The 18,497-nt window shown below is 46.4% G+C and overlaps 1 protein-coding gene across 1 annotated transcript; it reads right to left on the reverse strand.

Annotated features, from left to right (window-relative positions):
- Positions 1–16,384: 16,384 nt before the first annotated feature.
- LOC139839130 (uncharacterized) lies at positions 16,385–17,871 on the reverse strand. The gene is made up of 2 exons (XM_071829175.1): positions 17,043–17,871; positions 16,385–16,833 (listed from the first exon to the last, which is right to left on the reverse strand). Exons 1-2 carry the CDS (start codon positions 17,869–17,871, stop codon positions 16,385–16,387), a joined length of 1,278 nt encoding a protein of 425 aa, XP_071685276.1.
- Between the last annotated feature and the right edge of the window lie 626 nt (positions 17,872–18,497).

Below are 18,497 nucleotides of genomic sequence, written 5' to 3' on the forward strand. Positions count from 1 at the left end.
TCTTACGCTTCCGCTATGAACTATGAACTTGTGTTTGTTCGTTGATCAATAGATCAACTATTCGTGTAATATGGATCATGTGATTCCAAATTTGTAAGACTTATGGTTTGTAATGAATGATGACTGTGATACTTAACTATTATGCCTCGCAACAACAATATTCCCGGGATTGCGATGTATGACATAATAGGCATCCGGACTTAAAAATCCGGGTGTTGACATCAACCACCAAAGCTAGAACGTTTTGCAAAGATGTACCCATCAGACTCCATGAAATAGATTTTTATGCCAATCTGATTGTTCTGGGAACCAAAGGTTTGGAAGTCGTGCTAGGTATGGACTGGATGTCAAAACACCATGGACTGATTGACTGTGCTAAGAAAGCCATCACCATGACTAGTAGCACTGGTATCCTAGTAGAGCATGTATCTGAAAGACTGCCCAGAAAGTTTACCTGCAACCAAAGTGTAGCCAAGCCAACTCTGGATCAGATCAGGGTCGTTTGTCCATACCCTGATGTGTTTCCGGATGATCTACCCGGTATGCCCCCTGATCGGGATATCGAGTTCATCATCGAGTTAATCCCCGGAACTGGACCTATAGCCCAGAGAGCCTATAGTATGAACCCAACAGAGCTAGTGGAGCTGAAGAAACAACTTGATGATATGTTAGCCAAAGGTTTGATTCGACCTAGTGCATCACCCTGGAGATCACCTGTTTTGTTTGTGGACAAGAAGGATGGTGCCACTCGTTTATGTACGGATTACTGTAAGCTTAACGATGTCACCGTCAAGAACAAGTATCCCCTACCCAAGATAGAAGACCTGTTCGATCAGTTGACCGGTGCCAAAGTGTTTTCTAAGATTGATCTTAGGACTGGTTATCATCAGCTGAAGATTCGTGCCACTGATATTCCAAAGACCGCCTTTACCACTCGATATGGGTTGTATGAGTACAACGTCATGTCATTTGGATTAACCAATGCCCCTGCTTATTTCATGAACCTCATGAATAAGATCTTCGTGAACTTTTTGGATAAGTTTGTCCTTGTCTTCATCGACGACATCCTTATCTACTCCAAATCCGAAGAAGAACATGAGCAACATTTGGAGATCATCCTAGAAACCCTTAGACAGCACAAGTTGTATGCCAAGTTCAGCAAATGTGAGTTTTGGTTGAAGGAGGTAGGATTCCTGGGACCTATCTTGTCTGCAGGAGGAATTGCCGTAGATCCCGCCAAGATCAAAACTGTTACAGAATGGCAAGCCCCAACCACTCAGACCGGGGTCCGCGCTTTTCTTGGATTAGCCGGATATTACCGCAGATTTGTCGAAGGCTTTTCAAGCATCGGAAGACCCATGACCCAACTGTTGAAGAAGGACAAGAAGTTCGAATGGACTGACGAATGTGAAGAAAGTTTCTAGCAACTCAAGAGTAGATTGACCTCAGCCCCAATTCTGATCATGTCGGACATCGCCAATCCATTTGAGGTCTATTGCGACGCCTCCAAGATTGGTCTTGGATGTGTGCTTATGCAAGAAGGCAAAGTGATATCATATCTGTCAAGACAGCTGGAGCAACATGAGCAGAATTACCCAACCCATGACTTAGAGCTTGCAGCCGTAGTCTTAGCTTTGAAAGTTTAGCGTCATTACCTCATGGGTAATCGATGCGAGATCTACTCCGACCACAAGAGCCTGAAATATATCTTCACCCAGAAAGAGTTGAATATGAGGCTGCGCAGATGGATAGAATTGATCAAGGATTACGACATGGAAATTCACTACCACCCCGGCAAGGCCAATGTGGTAGAAGATGCCCTGAGTCGACTGCCGTGTTAGTTGAACTCCATGATCGCAATCGAGCAACCCAGCATGTTTCATGAGTTTGAACAGTTTAGACTTGAACTAGTTAGTGAAGGATTCCTAGCCAGCATAGAGCTTCAACCCACCTTGATTAGCCAGATCAAGGAAGCCCAGAAGGGAAACGCTAGCATCGACGGAATCAAGAACCAGATAGCTGCAGGGAAAGCACCGGGATTCACTGAAGATGAAGCCGGAGTTCTTTGGTACAAGGGACGCCTATGTGTGCCAGCAGATTCTGAACTGAAGCAAGTCATCCTAAAAGAAGCCCATGACACCCTTTACTCAATTCATCCCGGAGGTACCAAGATGTATCAAGACCTGAAGGAACAATTCTGGTGGCATGGAATGAAGAGAGAAATTGGAAGCTACATCGCCAAGTGTGATATCTGTCAGCGAGTCAAGGCTGAACATCAGCGACCCGCAGGATTGCTGCAGCCACTACAGATTCCAGAATGGAAGTGGGACTCGGTAGGAATGGACTTTATCACTGGTTTGCCCAAATCCAGCAAAGGAAATGATTCTATATGGGTAGTTGTCGATAGATTGACCAAGGTAGCCCATTTCATCCCCGTCAAGACCACATACCAAGGCCCAAAGTTAGCGGAGTTATACATATCCAGAATAGTCGCCCTGCACGGAACCCTGAAGTCAATTCTGTTAGATAGAGGATCCCAATTCACCTCAAGATTCTGGCAGAAAGTGCATGAAGGACTAGGAACCCGGCTGAATTTCAGCACCGCATATCACCCGCAGACCGATGGACAGACGGAAAGAGTCAACCAGATACTGGAAGACATGTTGAGAGCATGTGTACTAGAATATGGATCCAAGTGGGAAGACTGCCTTCCTTACGCAGAATTCTCATACAACAACAGCTACCAAGCCAGCTTACAGATGGCCCCCTTTGAAGCCATGTACGGAAGGAAGTGCCGTACCCCTCTGAATTGGTCGGAAGTCGGAGAGAGCCAAGTCTTTGGACCAGATGTTCTTCGCGAAGCCGAAGAGAAAGTTCACAAGATCCGCGAGTACCTCAAGACTGCTCAGTCAAGACAGAAGAGCTACGCCGACAAAAGACGCCGAGAGATGACCTTCGAGATTGGAGATTTTGTCTATCTCAAAGTATCCCCCTGAAAGGAATGCAGAGATTCCAGCTGAAAGGAAAGCTTGCACCCCGATATGTCGGACCCTTCAAAGTTCTGAGTCGCCGAGGCGAAGTATCGTATCAACTGGAGCTACCAGAAGAAATGTCGGCTGTGCACGACGTGTTTCACATTTCACTACTCCGGAAGTGCCTAGAAGTACCCGAGAAGACCGAAGTGTTCAAGAACATCGATCACCGATCGGTGGATATCAACAAGGACTTGACGTATTGCAAAGTGCCGATTCGCATACTGGAGGAAGCTTTCAGGACCACTCGCACTAGGAGTATCAAGTTCCTGAAGATACAGTTGAGCAACCATACCGAAGATGAAGCCACTTGTGAACGAGAAGACTATATGAAGAAGGAGTACCCAGATCTCTTTAGTACCTAATTTTCTTTAAGATCTCGGGACGAGATCTTTTGTAAGGGGGAAGGGTTTGTAACATCCCAAATTTCAATCAAATGAAGAAGATGAATTCCAATTATCCAAAATTTAGAACCAACAAAAACTTTTATTTGCATATAGTGCTATGCATAGGACTTGTGCATTTTTGTGTGATATGCCATGATGATTGCTTGTGTGTTTATATACTAAACCCTAAAACCCTAAATTGATCATGAGAAGATCAAAAATCAAATCCAAGAAAAAGAAAAGAAATAACATGGAAATACCCTAAAACCCTCACATATGGCTTATGCCATTTTTGCAAATCTTTAACCTAGATCAATTTGGCTTTCACCATTAGTTGTATTATGTTACTAAACACTTACTAAAACTTTTGTAATCAAATAAACTCAAATCAAATCAAATTTGAACTCAAATTGTGATCACATGCAATATTGGTCAAATCTGCCAATTTCAGTCTGGTCACTACTTTGAGCCCCTGTATTTTGAGATTTTCAAACCAAACAAATCCAATTCTTTGCACCTCATCCAAGTACACATCAAAGTGAACAACTTTGGTAAAGACCACCAATGCAAATTCATCTTGGATCAAAAACTATGCTCAAGCAAAGTTGAGACTTTTTAACAAATTCAACATTACCCCACTTTGCAAATTTTGCATTTCTTTTTATTTTGAAATTCCACCACCACCTTTGTGTGTCTCTGGTCATTTGCAACCAATCCAACCAACTCAATTTCAAAATTTGGAATTGCTTTGCATAGATCAAAATTGGCAAAAACTTGAAATTTCAAATATGCATAAATCTCAAAATCACTATTTGAAATAGTGTTGCCCAACCCTACTCCACCATTGATGCCCTACATGTCCCCTGGTTCCCTCTCCACCTACACATGACATATCAAACCTAAGAGAAGGGCCACACATGGCATAGCCATGGCCATGCCGGCCATGAGCACCATGCATGCCCTCCCCTCTCTCCTTCCTTCCCCAACCCTGGCCACCTTGCCACACAACGCCACCACACCCTACTACACCTGCCTACGTGCGCCACTGCCGGACAAGAGCCCTGCATGCGCCAGACACGCGCGCGCCCGCGACGGCCAGGCCATGCCGACGACGTCGTGCGCATGCCCACGGGCACGCCACGGCCACGCGCTGCCTCGACGCTCTACACTGCCCCTGGCCCCCCTCTCTCTTCCTTGAGCCTCGCCGTGACACCGCGACGCCGCCAGACACTCGCTCGACACCGACCCACGCCCGCCGTTGCCGGAGACGGCGACCAAACTCCGCCTCGGGCGCGCCAGACCTCGCAACCTCCCGACCGCGTTAGGCACCGCCTAAGCTAGCCGTTGCCGCCAGGAGAACCGCACGGACGTACTGAACACCACCGCGCCCTCGCCTAGCCTGCTAGCTCACCGGAGAGCCTGCGCCCTTGTCGACCTTGTCGCAACCCCACGGCCACCTCCGCCATTATAAATAGAGGCCTCCCCTCGTCGAAATCTTCACACCATCGCCTTCCCCTCTCTTCCCTCGAGCTCCTCGACCACCTCACTGCCTCGATTAGCCACTGGAGCCACCCAATTTCATCACCACTACCGTGCGCCTCTGCGGAAGCTCGCCGTCGATTGGAGCCGCCCCAGGATACGCCGCCTGTACCTGGAGCTTCGCCGTCGTCGACATCGTCACCGAGCACACTGCCCACCCTTGCTGGAGCCACGGTGAGCCCTCCGACCCCCTAGCTCCGCCGCTCCAGTGAGTTCTTCTCGCCGACAACGACGACGACCCTGCACCGTTGGATCACGATCTAATCGTGCGTCTCAGAATCCCCCATACCGATTCGCGTTAGAATAGACGCTGACGGGTGGAGCCCACCCGTCAGGCAGCCCACGCGTGCGTGGATGCATGGTGGGCTGGTCTTGCGCCATTTAAACCATTTTGGCCCGTTTAGTTTCCCGCCGGCCCACTTCATTCAAATTCGAAATTCCAGTTTAAGTTAAATTTCAATACTGGCCCTGTTTTCAAAATTGAATAGATTCAAATTGGCTCAACCAAATTTTATGAATTATATACCGTTGGAAAGCTAGTAAAAATATCTACACAACCCCACTAGTCTCATCTTGAGATTCCTTGTGGAACTAATGTGACAAAAAGAACAAGTCAGGGACTTTTGCACATTCAAAAAATTATTAAAAATCAACCAAAAATGCTATTGAGTTGGTTTCAACTCTCATGGATCACATTTCACATACTCTAATTTATTATGTAAAAATATGGCAGGGTTACTTTGAGTGATCATGGCCTAAAGTAAATAAAGGACTATATGGCTAGTTTAGTCAAATGATATTGTCCAAAACTATTATGTAAATTTTATGTGAGGCTTGCTCTCATTTAAATCTTGTCCCAAGTACTTTCATATAAAGTTGTGACCCTGGTCTAAATACTCTCACATGGAATTACTTGGTGATATTAAATCATAAGTGGTATTGTTAAATGGTATGAGGTATACTACCTCATTTAAATTGTTTTCCCAAATAATGATGATGAATAGTTGACTTTGGTCAACATGGATTCATGAATGATGGTTTGAGGAGATTAAATCTTAATAAGATTCAGTGAGAGGAAATTATTTCCTCCAAGAACTAAATAGAAACTCTAATCTACATATGTAATGAGAGGAAATTATTTTTCTTAAAAGAAAGAAAACCAAACTCAAATAATATGTTATATGTGTCATGAGATTAGAATAGTTTGTGTGAAGCCATGGTGTGCTTAGTATAGCTCTTGAACCTTGTTGGATGATTGTATCTCATATTCGTTTTTAGACGCTAGTACCGGAGAATACTAAGAGGAGGAAGGCTTCTACCAAGAAGAGGAAGAAGAGAACTGTGATCAGTACCCCAACCAAGGCAAGCTAATATTCTTGCAAGTGCAAATCCCTTTTGGGGCAAGGCACCATTAATCTTACATTACTTACAATGACCCCATCCAAAGTTTTTACCCTACAAGTTTTTACTTGGTTTGTTAAGAAGTTACTTTTATAGTTAGCTTTGGTCTAAGTTTAGAATGTACTAGAGTAGCAAAGTTAGCCTCAAAGATGGCCAAGCAAGATAGCACCCCTCATGATTAGTGCTAGTGCTAACAACTAAAATTGACTACTCTAGATGGGAACTTGTGTTTTGAAATGAATTTGAAAACTTTGGAATGATGAGTCATTCCATTGAAAGATCTTTGAAGGTGAATATGACCCGAATGATATGGTGGATTTTTGACTAAAACTGATATTGGTTTGGATGCGATACCTTTCCAATTTTTCAGTATCCCCACAATACCTGATTATGGGTAGGGCTTAACTGGAAGTTTATGCATCTTAGTATGGGTTCCCTCTGAACAAGCATCATAGGGGTTATGCCGAGGCTGCCTCCGTAGAATGTGAACTGATGTGAAATGAGGTGAATGTACGGCCAAGCCCTGTGCAGTTTCCATGTTGACAGTTGGTCTTCACTGGGAGGCCAAGCTCATGGGGAGAGGTACCTATACTAGGGTATGTAAGTGAAAGGTTATGGTTGATGATCCGCGTACTGAGTTACGATGATTCGGGGTTATCCCTAACGGATGTAATCAAATATTGTGGCACAAGTGTGCAACCTCTGTAGAGTGTAAACCTATTCGAATAGCCGTGTCCACGGTTACAGACGGTTGGAAAGGCCATACTGTTACCGGTGTCAGATATCTCTTGAAAATGTTGATGAAATGAATGCTGACTTGACTTGAACCACAGTTGAGTTGTGAGAATGACACTAATGTTCCCACTTGAGTTAGTTAGCACATGAAGAGTCTTTTATCAAATACTTGTGAACTAAAATTGGCTTTATGCAAAATAAACTAGAGCTTAGCACCCCCTTATTAGAATTAATAAGTACTTACACTAGTATGAGTTTGCGAGTACTTAAAGTACTCACGGCTGTGTCCCTGGCTATTCAAATGGCCAGACTATGAAGAGGAGAAGAACTACCAAGGTGATGACCAGCAGGAGGCCTACGACAACTAGGAGTTCTTCTAACGTCGAGCGTTGGCCTGTGGACTAGATAGTCCCCTTTTATTACGCTTCCGCTATGAACGGTGTTCGTTGATCATTAGATCAACTATTTGTGTAATATGGATCATGTGATCTGAATTTGTAAGACAAGTATGGTTTGTAATGAATGATGTCTTATGATATTCGACTGTTATGTCTCGCAACAACAATATTCCTGGGATTGCGATGAATGACATAATAGGCATCTGGACTTAAAAATCCGGGTGTTGACACTTTTGTTGCTTGACGAGCCATCCCTCTCGTCAAGCTAGATTGTTCTCTCCTCTCTCGAATATCAACCAGCATCCTATATGCCAATGGTAACACACCTCATAGTGCCAAGCCAAGAAATCTGCTTGTTGCCTAGTAGACAATAGGATATTTCTGATCTTCTCCATATCCGTTGGTAGAAAGAATAATTTAGCTTCCCCTCACCCCAGACCGTGTTGTGAGCCTCTATAAGTTCGGTCAGCATCTGCGGCTAGGCCCGTCGCCGGAAGGCTTGAGCCGAACTTATATGTTTCAGTTTTATGTTTCACATGTACTCGGGAGGCTTGGACCGTAGCTGGGAAGCTTGGTAGAAAATATCCCTTTCGTGCCAATTCTATGTTTCAGCCCATCCTTTAAGAAAGGGAGACCACGGGCAACAAATTTGGACATGGTTGATTTAGCCACGGTCGTTTGATGGCCGAGTCATGGCGCCTGGCCACGCAATGGGGATAATAATCTTGCGTCTAGCAGTCTAGGTTGGCTGCATCACTGCAGCGACAACGACCTTCAAGCTCGCATGTTCCAAACCATCTCGTCGACACCAGATCCGAATCTAAGAGCATCTTCAAGCGTCGCCCTCACACAGTGTCTGAAAAAAGCATCAGACCAAGTGTTTAGGGGTGCTGCCGCACGGTGCTGCTTTTCAGGCGCGCCAGTCGCGTCCCCCGAACATGGATCCAAAAGTTAGTTATTTTGTTTTTGCAATTTCTTGTATTTAAACGCATAACCAATTTAAACACATAAATATGAAACATACAACAACTCAAATTATTTGAAGTTCAACTTGATCAAGCTGCCGACACATTTGCTGACTCTCCTTTGAGCCTTCATAGATGCTCTACAAAATCATGTTGTGGTGAGTGTTTGAGTCATGGATTTCTGTATACATAGCGATGAAATCAGAAAAAATCAGCGAGCACCTGGTGATCAACATTAGCAAGATGATCCTCACACTTGCAGGGACTAAAATATCGGGCTTGAGTCTTGTGGTTACACTCGATGACCATGTTGCACATGATCACACAAGCATGCATCACATCCCATATGTGGTCTTGAGACCAGGAAAGAGCATTGGTACGAACAATAGAAAATCAAGACCGGAGTACACCAAATGCTCACTCGACATGCTTCCTGCAACTCTCCTGACACTCAAGAAAGTGGAAATTCTTCTAATCTAAAGGCACGATGATTGTTTAGACAAATATCGCCTATTTTAGATAGATACCATCAGCTAGGTAGTACCAGCCATTGATCTCATAGTTCCATAGTGTGCAATCCCGCCATGCCAAAGAACAAATACCAAACCCACATGTCATGACATGACATAGCCTCGAGTACCACACTGCATTATCCATGATGCTCTTTGTGCAAACCCTTCCTTATGACTAGTGCATGCAATCAATGCTTCCAAACATGAAGGGCTGAGTCAAAATCCAGGTCCTATGCAAAACTCTTAAACATGACCCTATCTTACAAACAAATTGAACTACTAAACAAATATAATGTATATATCTTAATATCTTACGGAACAATTGGATATATTAAGAACCATACCTATTCAACTCCAGGTCACATAGTTTTTATTTGAGCAACATTATTTTTTAGGGTTATTTGAAATAAAATCTTCAATGAAATCATTGTAGTCAATCTTATCTTGCGCTTTTTTATGCACCAAAATTGCGCCCTATTGATTTTGAAACACGAAATACAAAAATTAAAACAACAAAAGAAAAGATCAGCTGCATGCCGCAACTTTGCTAATCAGCGATCAACACTACAGGAATGGGCAGATATGCAGAGGGCCGGGAACCCTCGGTGTAGCCTGTTTTGGCCGTCGGTATAGGCTACACCGAGGGCCGCCCTCGTCATATCTCCTCGGCGACTACCTCCCTCGGTAGAGTCACTATTGCCGTCGGCGTAGCCCGACCCTGGGCGTAGGACGCTACACCGACGGCAAAACCGTCGGCATACAAATTTTAAAAATTAAAATTTCCATTTTCAAAAAATAAATTCAAAACAAAAATCAAAAAATCATTTTTGGCTAAGCTGACAGCAAAACCCTCGACATATAGCTTTAAGTCTTTTAAAATCTTAATTTATTTTACACCATTTTTTCCATTTTTTCTTTTTTTTACTTGTTTATCTTTCACCCAAGACACTTTTAACTCGAAGTACACTTAATCTTAGGTCAAATTACAATCATGGTTAAACTTCCCAATCGGTCACCCATCCTCACACTACTCCAGCCTCAGCACGCTTAACTTCTTGGTTCCATTCGGATGAGTTTCCATTAAATAATTGACACCTTGCTAATAATAATAACATATCAACCCTATTAACCATTGGACCTTGATGTCACACCTCTTTATTTTTGAATTCCAAAAAATTACTTAAGTAAACAAGAATGATATATAAGTAATAATAATATTGAATTCAAATAACAATAAAATGATTTTATTTTTGGTCTTTTTTCTATTTAATATGGAATAATTAATATCTTTAAATTGGAAAATCGAAATTCCACAATATGACGTCCAATTTACCATATGTCTAAATCAATCGAAATTCCATAATATGTCTAAATTAATATGGCGTACTGGTGCGCCACAGAAATAATTGTTTCTGTGACGCACCCTGTCCTATGCGCCACAGAAATAACTACACTAATTATTGGTGGTGGCAGGATGTGGAGCCCACCTCATTTCTGTAGCGCATGGTTTAGTAGTGCGACACAAAAATAAGCTATTTTTGTGGCGCACCCTGCCAGGTGCGCCACAAAAAAGCTTTCTGTGGCGCATATTTGGTTGTGCGCCACAGAACTAAGCTCCCACCTATAAGGGTTTTCCTACTAGTGAGTGATTGGAGAAGAACCTAAGAGGATCAAGATCCTCATCGACAATTAGTCCGCGATCGCACTTTGCAAGAATCATGTGTATCATGATCGGCGCACTTGTTCTGGTGCGCCACAGAAATAGTGCCTCTTATATCACTGCCGTACCCGCTCCCTCACCCGTACCCCTCCCTCGCCCGTACCCCTCTCTCTCCCCTCTCCCTACCGCGCGTCGCCGCCTTCCATGGTGAGCGCCACCATCGTCGTCGCCACCGCCGCCTTCCTCCGCGAGGGACGCATGCCGCCACGCTCCACCCATCCCCGCCACCAGCAGCACATGCGGTTGCAGCGTGTAGGAGGAGGGGCCACGGCGTGGAGGAGGAGTGTCCGGCGCCGCATCAAGGAGGACGAGCCGCCGCGTCCTCCTCCTCCTCCACCCATGCCGTCATCGTCAACCTCCTCCTCCACCCTTGTTGTCGGTGAGCTCCACCTCTACCCTCCCCTCCCACTTCCTCTCCCACGCGAGCACAAAGTGCTCGATGAAATGCTCTGGATGTTGTTGTGCTCTGGATGTTGATGCTGCTGTGTTGCTAGTTGCTAGCACGATGTTGGAACAATTTAGCTTGACATTGTTCGAGGTGCCTTTGGTTATAGAATGCCTTGATTAATTGCTTTACTGAAGCTTTGGCTTTAGTAAAGTGTCATGTGCAGGTCATGCTGCTATTGCTTGATTAATTGGTGCTATGATTGTTACCGATGGAGCTATAGTTGATTAATTGGTACTAGGCTTGTTACTGATGCTGCTATATTGCTTGTTTAATTGGTGCTATGCTTGTTACTGATGCTGCTATATTGCTTGATTAATTGGTGCTATGCTTATCACTTCTTATTAATGAACCATGTGTTGGTGATGATTCAGTTAAACTAAATGGATTTGATTTGTTTTCCAACCTTTGTTGGAAACAAATCCAAAGTCTGAACCTGTATAAGGTGATGAGGACTCGTTTACTGGTGTGGATTGCTTATGCTGTGTTGTGACCTCATTAGCTCTTGCTACTGCCACTGGTTGCATCTCATAGTTGGATAATTGGTTCGTTTTGGTGAAAATAGAGATATTCACAGTAGGGAATTATGTAAATGAATGCCACTGTGGTATCATTTGAAGAAAATGGGAAGTTTCTGATGGTTTAAAAGACTAGGTGATGCTAGGTTATTAAGTTGGCTGTCAAGGTTGGTTTTATCTGGTTAACTTGGATAGGCTATGTGTTCTTTCTTACTTATGCATATCCATATCTACTGGATTTACTAGCTCAGGATTGGCCTGTCTCTTGCCAGCATCACTTGGTTACTACCATCACTTGGTTACTACCAAGTGATGATTAATCCCTTATGGTGCCCCGACTTTGTTTTGAACTCAACTAAGTAATGATAAATTTCTATTTCTTGTTGGCTTTGATGAAAATAGAGATATCCACAGTAGGGGATCATGTAAATGAATGCCAATGTGGTATCCTTTGAAGAAAATGGGAAGTTTCTAATGGTTTTAAAAGGCTAGGTGGTGCTACGTGATTCAGTTGGCTGTCAAGACTTGTCTCATCTGGTTAGTTGAGATATGCTATGTGTTGTTGCTTGTTTACGCATATCTATCACTTACTGGATTTACTGGTTCTTGATTGGCCTCTCTTTTGCCAGCATCACTTGGTCTATACCAAGTGATGAATAATCCCTTTGGAGCATCTGCTCCACGCTATGTGTGTTTGAGCATCTTGACTTATGTCACCATGGTTGTTGGTTTGGTGGTGTTTTTGTACTTGCCGATGATTAGATGTTTGGTCGATCACTACTCTCTGGGGTGACGCCAGTGAGCCTGGTGTGGTGGCACAAATATCAATCTCTTGTGCATCCTACCTGGCCTCAGTGACGCCATCCCAGAATGTTTATATTTGTTTCGACCAACTATGTATGAGGCATTCCATTTAGTTCATACTAGCTACTTGTCTATTATTTGAGTCGGCACTTCTTAATTGCATTGGCCGATGATTAGAATGTTTGGTCACTTGTACACTCTGGGGTGGGGTCAGTGAGCCTGGTGTGATGGCACAAATATCAATCTCTTGTGCATCCTACCTGGCCTCGCTGACCCCATCCCTGAATGTTAATATTTTTTTCGACCAACAAAGTATGAGGCCCTTGTCATTCCATTTGCTTCGGTATTTTCAAAATGCCGATGATTAAAATGCATGGTCACCGTACACTCGGGGGTGGCGTAAGTGAGCCTGGTAAGATAGCACAAATATCAATCTCTTGTGCATCGGACTTGGTCTCACTTACCCCATCCTTGAATGTTAATATTGGTTTGACCAACAAAGTATGAGGCATATGATATTTAGTTGAGATACCACTTGGCTCTTTCTTCCATTTTAGTGCCGATGATTAGAATGTTTGGTCACCTATACGTCGCACTATACTTTGTAGACGGGCCCTCCTTTCCCCGGCCGCCGTTTCGTGAATGAGTCCTTGATGAGATGACAACGCCGACCTGTCTCTCCGGCGCAGAACCACGCCACTCCAAGCTGCCTCCCTTGTGGCCACAAGGGAGGCGGCTGTGACTTCCGTGATTCTGCACCGGAGAGGCAGGTCGGCGTTGTTATCTCGTCAAGGACCCGTTCACGGAACGGCGGCCAGGGAAAGGGGGGCCCTTCTGCAAAGTATACTGCAACTATGGTTTCTGACCATAGTATTTGTGTTGACCAACAATGTATGAGGCATTTATTCCATTTTGTCTTGTGCATCGGACTTGTTGGTATCACTTTCTTCCATTTTAATCATAGTACGAATCGGATGAAGACCCCGATGCAAGCGAGCCTGGTGGGTAGAGAGGAGGGAGCAAAGGAGGAACCGGATGAAGACCACTTTGTATCTCGAAATTGTGAAATTTGTATGAATTAAGAGTTGTATGTAAAACATTTGACACTTGCCATTATATATGTATCTCGATCGGGCTGTAACTAATGTGATGATGATGTCTACATTATATCTGTGCTATGCTATTTATATTATATCTGCATATTTCTCTATGTTGCTGTATATAACCTGTATATTGTTGTCTATAAACTTCATGTGTATAGCAGGCAGCACAATATCGTGTATAATACAAGCAATTTCTGTGGCGCTCTGAAAATCAATTATGCGGCGCACACTTTTCTGTGGCGCACTTAAGCACCCGTGCGCCACAGAAACCTTAATTCTGTGGCGCATGGGTCGGTGCGCCACAGAAAACTTATTTTTGTGGCGAAGTTTCTGTGGCCCACCTCCCATGCACCACATAATCCATTTTTGGTGCGCCGCTGATGAGGCTTTTCCTACTAGTGACTTCTGCAAGCAACCTGCCGAGCCAGACAACCTGACATGAGGCTGTTGATGCTGCCATGTACTCAGCTTCGCAACTTGACAGGTTTTCTGCTTCTGTGAAGCCCAGGTCACATCGCTTGATCCTAGGAGGAAAACCAAGCCCAACGTGCTTCTTCGGTCATCCATATCACCTGCATGGTCACTCTCGCTGTAACCCGTGATCTCCTCCATTCTAGTGCCAGCCTTATAGACACAACCGAGGTTGACTGAGCCCTGCACATATTGGAGGATCTGCTTCAAAGCTGCCCAATGTTGCTTCCCTGGAGCTTCCATATACCTACCGACGATCCCAAATGAGTAGGATAAATCAGGCCTTGTGTTTACCAAGTAGCGGAGACTCCCAACCAGGCTCTGATACATGCCAACGTCGATCAGACGGTTTTCCATTGGGACATGACATGGATTGCAGTTCTCCATACCGGCAACATGCAAAATCTTCTTGGCATAGCTAGGTTGACTCACTGTGATCCCATCACCCTCCTGCTTGACCTAAATTCCCATGTAGGAGCTGAGAGCTCCCAAATCGCTCATCTGAAAGAGCTCATGCATTTGCAGCTTGAACTGCTCAATTTCCTTCACGCTTGTCCCGGTGATTATCAGGTCGTTGACATAGACCCCAACAACGAGAAACTCTTCGTTGTTCTCCCGCCTGTACAGAGCATGGTCAAGCTTGCACCGAGTGAATCCAAGAGAACTCATGGGTGTGTCCAGTTTGGCATTCCAGGCACGTGGCACCTGTTGTAACCCATATAGTGCCTTCTTCAGCTTCAGGACTTTGATGGTGTTGTTGCTATCGACAAAACCGATGGGTTGCTGCACGTACACCTCCTCCTGCAATTCTCCATTGAGAAACGCCGATTTCACATCCATGTGATGGACTGTCCAACAGCGGTGAGACGCAACAACAAGTAGGAGTCGCACAGTCTCGAGTCTCACCACCACCGCGAACACTTTATCAAAGTCGATGCCCTCGCGCGGTGCGTAGCCCTTTGCGACCAAGATTGCCTTGTACTTCACGACATTGCCTGCCGGATAACGCTTCACCTTGTAGACCCACTTGAGGCCGATGGCGCGGTGACCGGTGGGCAGCGTCGATAGCTCCTAAGTTTCATTGTCACGGATGCAGACCATTTCCCCCTCCATAGCGGCTCGCCATGCAGCTTGTTCCAAAGCCTCGTCAACAAAGTCAAACTCCTCTACCGCTGTTAGGCACAGCTCATCCAGCTCCAGCTCCCCTGTGTACTTGGGGTTTGGCATGACGATGCCGTCCTGCACACGCATGTGCATGGGATGCATAGGGAGCTGCGGCGGAGCAGGAGTCACAGCGAGTTCTGGAGGTGGTGGCAGTGGTGAGGCCGGTGCTGATGAGCTTGATGAAGTGGTCGGTGATTCCATGAACATCGGCGAGTGTGGCGGTAACGCCTCATCTGGTGATTCTTGAGCATGCTCTGGACCGCGACCACTGGGTTCACGAAATTCAGTTTCGTCAGGGAACACCATCGTGAACTGATCGAGCCTATCGCCGTTCACTGCCGCGGGTACATCTCAATTCCATCTTCGTCCTTCCTCAAACACCACATCGCGTGTGATTTATAGCCTCTTTGCCACCATATCAAACACACGATATGCCTTGACTCCCTCCTCGTACCCAACAAACATGCCGGCACGTGATCTGTCGGACAACTTGGTGATGCCTGGCCCGACGAGTTTGACATGAGTTGTGCAGCCAAAAGTGCGAAAATAATCCACCCTTGGCTTCTTGCCGCACCATGCCTCATACGAAGTCACCCCCTTGAGGCTCCTCATCGGTGACATGTTCAGTATATGCACTGCGGTCCCGATGGCCTCTGCCCAGAAAGTGGCCGAGACGCCCATGCTCTTCATCAGGCTATGTGCCATCTCAACCACCGTTTGGTTCCTTCTCTCGACAACCCCATTCTGCTGAGGTGAGTAGGGAGCAGTTGTGTTCCTTCGGATGCCAGCCTCTTCGCAGAATGTGGTGAACTCAAACGAGTTGAATTCACCGCCACGGTCTATCCTGAACGCGCGCAGCTTCACTTCTTGGTCAGATTCAGCAAGTGCCTTGATCTTCTTGAAGAAACTGATGGCCTCGTCATTGCTCCTAAGCACTTCAAGCCACATGTACCGACTAAAATCATCAACGACCGAGAGGAAGTACTTGTTACTGCTGGGTGTCGCTGGTGTGATCAGCCCGCAGAGGTCACCATGGACGAGGTTGAGGACGCGTTCTGCCCTATATGTAGAGGCTCTTGGGAAAGGAGTGTGATGCATCTTCCCAAGTGCACAACCGTCACAGAAATGCTCCATATGCTCAACGACCGGCATTCCTCGCACCATCCTCTTCGAGCCAAGGTCATGCAGGGCTCAAAAGTGCGGGAGGCTGAAATGGGCATGCCACCACCATGTCTGATCCTCAGAGGCTGCTGTCATGAGGTAGAGAGCAGTGGATAGTTTGAACTTCACTGGGTACAAGCAGTTCGTTGCCCTCTTCACACGGGCAAGCAGCTGACGTCGTTGGTCGAAGAGGGGAAACGCCCCGCCACCAATGACAGAGTGGGAGCCAACCTCGTCTAGCTGCCACAGGCTCACTATCTTCGTGTGCAGCTTCAGGATGAGGTACACGCTGGTGAGGGCACGGGGCTCGTTGTTGTTGTCGATGAAGAGAACGGTCCCGCGACCGTGGATCTCCACGAGTGAGCCATCTTTGAACTTGACGATGCCATGCACGGTCTCGTCCAGATCGGTCAGCATCTCCCTGCTGCCTATCATGTGGTTGCTCGTACTGGAGTCGAAGAACCGGTGCTTATTGTTGCCTGGAGTGGGTATGACTCGCTCTTGATTGAGTAATATGTACTGGGTGCCAGCACTTACCACGCCGTGCGCGCTCTGGACATGGGGTTGGAGTATGGTGCGCGCTCAGAGCGTGCTTTGTGGTGTCGACAACACTCGCAATGAGCAACATCGCAGGAGGAGCTTCCGCCATGTGCGCCTCCTCTGCCTGAGCAATGTGCGCTTCGCCGGCCTTCTCGCTCCCGCTTGTGACACTCTTTTGCCCAGTGCCCGCGGATGCCACAGTACTGGCACTCTCCCTTGCGCCTGGGAGCGCCGTCGCCTCCCCCGGGTTTTGCTTGGCCGTGATCACCCGCATGCTGCTTAGAATTGTAGTCCCCCTTTCCCTTCCAGTCTCCCCCTAAGGACGACCCAGCGCCATGGTCGCCGAGCTTGCTCCGCGCCGCCCACTCCTCCTCAGTAAGGAGCAGGCGTCCACCCGTGGCGGCTTTCTCCTTGTCGGCTTCACGATCTTCGTAGATGACGAGGCGCCCCGTGAGTTCCTCCAGGGTCATTTTCTTCAGATCGAGCAAGGACTCGATCGCTTGCGCCATCTCCTTGTATGGCCTGGCCACCGTGCGCAACACCTTGAGCCCGGCCTTGCGCTCGTCGATGGGATTGTTGAGCACCTCAAGATCTGTCATGATTGTGCTGAAACACAGAATATAGGACTCAATTCCTTCTCCGCTACGATACCTAAGATTGTTGTACTCCGAGCGAAGGGTTCCGGTCTTGACCTCGCGCACGCGCTCGCTGCCGACGCACATGGTCTTCAGAGCCTCGCACACGTCATGCGTCGTCTCCTTGACGGCCAGGACACGCATGAGCTCCAGCGGTACTCCCTGGAGGATGTAAGCCAGGGCGCGACGATCATCACGGTTTGTACCTTTGAGATTGTTGACAACGTCCCAATGCCCTTCCGCCTCCATATGGACATTCATCACCAACGACCACTCCTGGTAGTTGGTCTTGGTGAGCATCGGAGGCTGTGAGCCTCCTCTACCATGGTACACCCGCTCCATTACGCGCTCGTCCTTTCCATCGTTGAGAGACAACCGTGCCAGGGACTTCGATGGTGAAGTCGCCGGCAACACCCCTTTTCCTTGTCCTTCTCCTCACCATCATGCGATCCCGGCATGGTTCCGCGACGGATCAAACAACGCGCATCAGTGGTGAGGCGGATCGAACACCGCGGCTGTGATACCACTTGTAGTTGCAGGGTCGACGATCGTGGCGAGTACTAATGTTATATTGTGATCCAAATTCCTATACTAAAGGGGGGCTAACTTCTGACGAGTGGAGCGAGGCTCCTTGCCAGTAGACTTGGGCCGAAGCGTATCGGATCGTTGACACCGTCTATAAATACATCTTGTCAGCCACCGACTAGGGTTTATCAGATTATGAGATAACCCACGGCGTTTGTAAACACTCCCTGATATAGTGAAGTTTTGTTGGCTGGCTATAATATCCCAGGTTTAGAGACGATCGAGGGGTAGAATTCATAAAGGGATGTGCATTGCATCGTAAAATATGGGGAAATTTCGCGCTTTTAAAAGAAAACTGCAACGAAGGGGGACAAGTTTCTCTCTCGACACCTTACATGGTTAGGGTTTCAAGAGTGCGATAAATTTGGACCTCAATTAACTCA

Source organism: Lolium perenne, chromosome 4, assembly GCF_019359855.2.
Source record: "Lolium perenne isolate Kyuss_39 chromosome 4, Kyuss_2.0, whole genome shotgun sequence".
Lineage (NCBI taxonomy): Eukaryota > Viridiplantae > Streptophyta > Magnoliopsida > Poales > Poaceae > Lolium > Lolium perenne.

Coding starts and splice junctions, on each gene's coding strand:
- LOC139839130 (XM_071829175.1), bottom strand. CDS start 17,871: ATGGAGCGGGTGTACCATGGTAGAGGAGGCTCACAGCCTCCGATGCTC. Junction 16,834..17,042: donor TCACAAGCGGGAGCGAGAAG/GCCGGCGAAGCG, acceptor TACCCACTCCAG/GCAACAATAAGCACCGGTTC.